This window comes from Lolium perenne, chromosome 6 (genome assembly GCF_019359855.2).
Source record: "Lolium perenne isolate Kyuss_39 chromosome 6, Kyuss_2.0, whole genome shotgun sequence".
Lineage (NCBI taxonomy): Eukaryota > Viridiplantae > Streptophyta > Magnoliopsida > Poales > Poaceae > Lolium > Lolium perenne.
In genome coordinates this window covers 251,843,527-251,849,265 of record NC_067249.2, presented here as the reverse complement: position 1 = coordinate 251,849,265, position 5,739 = coordinate 251,843,527, and the positions used below count along the sequence as shown (strand labels likewise).

At 46.0% G+C, this 5,739-nt stretch overlaps 1 protein-coding gene across 1 annotated transcript; it reads left to right on the top strand.

Moving 5' to 3' along the window:
- The first annotated feature begins 4,618 nt into the window (after positions 1-4,618).
- Positions 4,619-5,410, top strand: LOC127309104 (uncharacterized). Its single transcript, XM_051340083.1, has 3 exons — positions 4,619-4,714; positions 4,796-5,004; positions 5,071-5,410. Exons 1-3 carry the CDS (start codon positions 4,619-4,621, stop codon positions 5,378-5,380), a joined length of 615 nt encoding a protein of 204 aa, XP_051196043.1. The 3' UTR covers positions 5,381-5,410.
- The last annotated feature ends 329 nt before the right edge of the window (positions 5,411-5,739 follow it).

Sequence of the window (5,739 nt, the reverse complement as noted above, 5' to 3'; positions counted from 1 at the left end):
AATAAAGATAAGGAGAGGTTGCTACAGTAGTAAACAACTTCCAAGACTCAAATATAAAATAAAGTGCAGAAGTAAAAACATGGGTTGTCTCCCATAAGCGTTTTTCTTTAACGCCTTTCAGCTAGGCGCAGAAAGTGTGTATCAAGTATTATCAAGAGATGAAGCATCAACATTACCTCGGGCTTTATGCATACCCTTCTTATTCTTTTTCTTACTCTTTGGTTTAGGGAATACATGTCTACCTCCCGGCGTAGAGGTGAATTTCAGGGTGCCTTCTCCCACATTTATGACTGCTCCCAATAGTTTCAGCAGGGATCTTCCAAGTGTGATTTGTCCTGTTCCTACACATTCAATAACAAGATAATCAGTGGATACTGTTCTTCCAAGAATGGTTGTATGCATACCCTCGGCTATTCCCTTAGGAATTATAACAGAGTTATCATTAAGAGTTATTCCTTCTCCCCCTTCAACGAGTCCCCAAAGTGTCAAAGATTCATAGATACTCTTAGGCATAAGGCAAAATTCAGACATAATATCACAATGGGCATGAAAAGTTTCACCACCAATAACAACTTTAATAGTAGGGTCCCATTTTGAAGGTTCAGACTTCACTAAAACTTGATCAAGACGATTACGAACATAACTATAATTTTCTTTCAAGTAAGATGCACTTGTCTCAAGAGTGTTTAATCTATTATAAATGCTAATAAGAGCTGAATCAAAGTTATTAGCTGAACTATGTGATGCAACCAATTTCTTTATGGCATTAAAAGCTTGATCCCCATTGCAATGAAGGAAATCTCCTCCCACTACAGCATCTAAGGCATATTTATAGCGAATCATAAGCCCAAAATAAAAGTTACTAAGGAGCAAACTTAGAGTCATTTTAGGTTCAGCTTTACGATAAGAATCAAAAATTCTAGACCAAGCATCTTTAAAACTCTCCTCATCCCCTTGTTTAAAAGTGAAGACTAATTCCTCAGGTGAAGAAGTAACAGGTGCAGAGCTAGACATGATAACAGAAGTAAAAATGCAAGTAACTAATTTTTTTGTGTTTTTGATATGGAGAACAAGACAGTAAATAAAGTAAAGCTAGCAACTAATTTTTGTGTGTTTTGTTTTAGTGCAGCAAACAAAGTAGTAAATAAAGCAAGACAAAAACAAAGTAAAGATATTGGAAGTGGAGACTCCCCTTGCAGCGTGTCTTGATCTCCCCAGCAACGGCGCCAGAAAACAGTCTTGATGCGCGTAATTAACACGTCCGTTGGGAACCCCAAGAGGAAGGTATGATGCGCACAGCAGCAAGTTTTCCCTCAGTAAGAAACCAAGGTTATCGAACCAATAGGAGCCAAGAAGCACGTTGAAGGTTGATGGCGGCGGAGTGTAGTGCAGCGCAACACCAGGGATTCCGGCGCCAACGTGGAACCTGCACAACACAATCACAGAACTTTGCTCCAACGTAACAGTGAGGTTGTCAATCTCACCGGCTTGCTGTAAACAAAGGATTAGATGTATAGTGTGGATGATGATGGTTGTTTGCGAAGAACAGTAAAGAACAATTGCAGCAGATTGTATTTCAGATGTAAAGAATAGGACCGGGGTCCACAGTTCACTAGCGGTGTCTCTCCCATAAGATAGCAGATGTTGGGTGAACAAATTACAGTTGGGCAATTGACAAATAAAGAAGGCATAACAATGCACATACATATATCATGATGAGTACTATGAGATTTAATCAGGGCATTACGACAAAGTACATAGACCGCTATCCAGCATGCATCTATGCCTAAAAAGTCCACTTTCAGGTTATCATCCGAACCACTTCCGGTATTAAGTTGTAAACAACAGACAATTGCATTAAGTATGGTGCGTAATGTAATCAACACAAATATCCTTAGACAAAGCATCGATGTTTTATCCCTAGTGGCAACAGCACATCCACAACCTTAGAACTTTCTGTCACTGTCCCAGATTTAATGGAGGCATGAACCCACTATCGAGCATAAATACTCCCTCTTGGAGTCACAAGTATCAACTTGGCCAGAGCCTCTACTAGCAACGGAGAGCATGCAAGAACATAAATAACATATATGATAGATTGATAATCAACTTGACATAGTATTCAATATCCATCGGATCCCAACAAACACAACATGAAGGATTACAAATAGATGATCTTGATCATGATAGGGAGCTCACAAGATCTAACATGATAGCACAATGGGGAGAAGACAACCATCTAGCTACTGCTATGGACCCATAGTCCAGGGGTGAACTACTCACACATCGATCCGGAGGCGATCATGGCGATGAAGAGACCTCCGGGAGATGATTCCCCTCTCCGGCAGGGTGCCGGAGGTGATCTCCTGAATCCCCCGAGATGGGATTGGCGGCGGCGGCATCTCAGTAAGGTTTTCCGTATCGTGGCTCTCGGTACTGGGGGTTTCGCGACGGAGGCTTTAAGTAGGCGGAAGGGCAGGTCAAGAGGCGCCACGGGGGCCCCACACAACAGAGCCGCGCGGCCAAGGCCCAGGCCGCGCCGCCCTAGTGTGTCATCGCCTCGTGGCCCCACTTCGTATCCTCTTCGGTCTTCTGGAAGCTTCGTGGAAAAATAGGACCCTGGGCGTTGATTTCGTCCAATTCCGAGAATATTTCCTTACTAGGATTTCTGAAACCAAAAACAGCAGAAAACAACAACTGGCTCTTCAGCATCTCGTCAATAGGTTAGTGCCGTAAAATGCGTAATAATGACATATAATGTGTATAAAACATGTGAGTATCATCATAAAAGTAGCATGGAACATAAGAAATTATAGATACGTTTGGGACGTATCAGCTACTGCTAGAACCCGTAGTCCATGGGGGAACTACTCACGGAGCATGATGGAGACGGTGGCGTCGATGGAGAAGGCTTCCGGGGGTCAATCCCCGTCCCGGCAGGGTGCCGAAACAGGAACTTCTGACCCCCGAAACTATGTTTCGCGATGGCGGCGGTGCTCCTGGAGTCTTTCTGGAATATGATCTGTTGTTGTAGGGTTTTCCGTCGCGAGGGAATATATAGGCGAAAGGGCGGCGCGAGGGGGTGCCCGGGGGGCCCACCCCATAGAGCGGCGCGTCCCCCTCCTTGGCCGCCGTGGCTTGCCCTTCTGGCTCCGTGTGTCCCTCGGAGAAATAGGAGGTTTGGCTTTTGTTTCGTCGAATTCCGAGAATATTGCCCGAACAGCTTTTCTGGAACCAAAAACAGCAGAAAACAAGAACTGGCACTTCGGCATCTTGTTAATAGGTTAGTCCCGGAAAATGCATAAAAACATTATAAAGTGTGAGCAAAACATGTAGGTATTATCATAAAACTAGCATGGAACATCAGAAATTATAGATACGTTGGAGACGTATCATTGGGCTAAGTGATGGCTCGGAGTGTGCGGCCGTTGGTTGACGAGGAGCTTGCTGAACACTTAACATTTCATAACACTAGTAATGCCAAGCAGTGGATATTCCATTTGATCGAAACTCTGAAAAATGAAGAGTTTGTTAAAGTTTTAGTTGTCTTATGGGCGAGTTGGACAGCTAGGAGAAAGGCAATACATGGAGGGATTTTTCAAAGCCCATTATCTATCTTCAGTTTTGTCACGAGCTATCTTCAAGAGCGGAAATTGCTACGCCGGTCACTGAAAAGAGAAAGGTACTCCCAACACTGAATAGGCGAGTCCAACGATGGACTGCGCCTAAGGAGGGTTTTCTGAAATTCAATGTTGATGGTGCACATGATAAGGTATCCAAGAGAGGAGCGTGGGCAGTGGTGTGTAGAGAAAAAGCTGCCGTTTTCAGGGCTCCAGCGCGGTGATCATGGACGGTATATTTGATCCTCCGACACTTGAAGCGTTGGCATGTCGAGAAGCCATGTCCCTGGCTCAAGATATTGGTGCCCGACGAGTACATGTTAGTTCGGACTATGCTGGAGTGATCGATGCAATCAAGGCAGGATCCAGAAGTCACTACAGCTCGGTGATTCGGGAGATTCAAGCTATGATGCCACGTTTTGATGAAATTTTGTTTACACATGAGAAAAGGGATTGTAATGTAGATGCTCATAACCTTGCCAAATTCGCTTCCAATTTGGAACCAGGTCGTTATCTCTGGCTAGACAAGCCTTGTGATCCACACGTTGTACCGGTTATTATTGAGAGCTAATGAAATGTGTGGTTCCTCAAAAAAAAAAGTGCTGGGCTAAGTTTGAATGAACGCTAACCTGTTATGTTTTATGAAATTCGTCATATATATTTTTTGTAAACTGCGGAAAACTGAAGTAATTGATGCCTAGTATAATTTGTTGAAACAGTGCATGCTATCGACGACATCCGCTAAACAAGCATAGTGATGACCACCCATATTTTGTACTCTCTCACCTACATTTGGCACCTTTGCTGAGATTACAAAGACCAGACAAAAGCTTCTTAGAATTGCCGAACCAATCACAAATTTCATTCGTTTAATTTACTCTGGAAGTTGCTTAGTTATATATACGCACACGCTAGATGCACATCGCGCACCACATTACGTGGATGCGATAGAGCCGGCGACTGAGGATTTCTGTGGATCCATCAAGTGCTTGCTGGCCATGGAGAAGAAGGCCGCTGTGATCTGTGGGACGGCGGGCCTCCTAGGCCTCCTCGCCGTCATTCTAGGGTTCGTCGGCGAGAGCACCAAGTCCCAGGTAAGTATACGCTAATAATCAGCTCCCTGCGTTGGTTTGCTAGCGGCCGGGCTCACACAGTAGTGCACGCATGGATGGCAGTCGTTTAGTGGGTTCGACGGGACGAACTGCGTGTACCGGAGCACGCCGGCACTGGGCTGCGGGGTCGCGGGCGCGTTTTTCGTCCTGACGGCGCATGTCTTCCTCACCGCCGCCACCGGATGCTGCGGCTGCTACCGGCCGGAGACGAGGAAGATGATCCCCTCCCAGACAAAGCGAGTCTTCGCCGTCACCATGTCTGTCGTCGCATGGTACGCATTAGCGCTCTCCCTCTCTCCCTCTCTATCTCTTTGTATCTAATGCACATGTGGACGAAGGATCCTGCTGTTCATCGCCCTGGGTCTGTTCCTCGTCGGCGCGACGTGGAACATCGCCGGGGACCGTGAGCCGGCGGAGGCGACCAGCTCTGGCGTGGGCGAGTGCTACGTGCTGCAGGGTGGGGTGTTCGCCGCCGCATCGGTGCTGTCCCTCGTCATCGTCGGCTTCGGCATCGCCTCCTACTTCCTGCTCGGAGCGTCGGGGCCGCCGCGGGAGCAGGAGCCCGGGATCGCCATGGGGCAGCCGCCGCCCTACTTCCAGCCAGAAGGCGGCTATCCAGCGGGTGCCACTTGGCAGACGCGCGTATGATATTACGAGTTCAAATTATGTTGGGGTCTTCGCATAAAGATTGGATTCTTGTTGATCCAGTCGAACCGTGTATATATTCCTTAGCCTAGAATTTGTTTAGATCAAAAGGCCCCCAAAGTGGGGGTGCCACTTCCATATATATCAATGAAACTGATTGCATATACTTCCTTCGATTTATAATAGCTGTCGAACCTCTTCAATTTAATACAATTTGAACTAAAATCACGATATTTATTATGGATCTGGAGTGGTATTTTTTCGTGGTACGAAACGATATCAACATTTAATATGTTTGAGTTTGGTAGAGGGGTTATACTCGAACAGATACATGCACACATTGGGTAATCTCACCACCTCAG

Excerpts from the sequence above, each read along its gene's own strand:
- LOC127309104 (XM_051340083.1), top strand. The coding sequence starts at position 4,619 with ATGGAGAAGAAGGCCGCTGTGATCTGTGGGACGGCGGGCCTCCTAGGC. Across the intron at positions 4,715-4,795 it reads GCGAGAGCACCAAGTCCCAG|TCGTTTAGTGGGTTCGACGG; the intron begins GTAAGTATACGC and ends CATGGATGGCAG. Across the intron at positions 5,005-5,070 it reads ACCATGTCTGTCGTCGCATG|GATCCTGCTGTTCATCGCCC; the intron begins GTACGCATTAGC and ends ATGTGGACGAAG.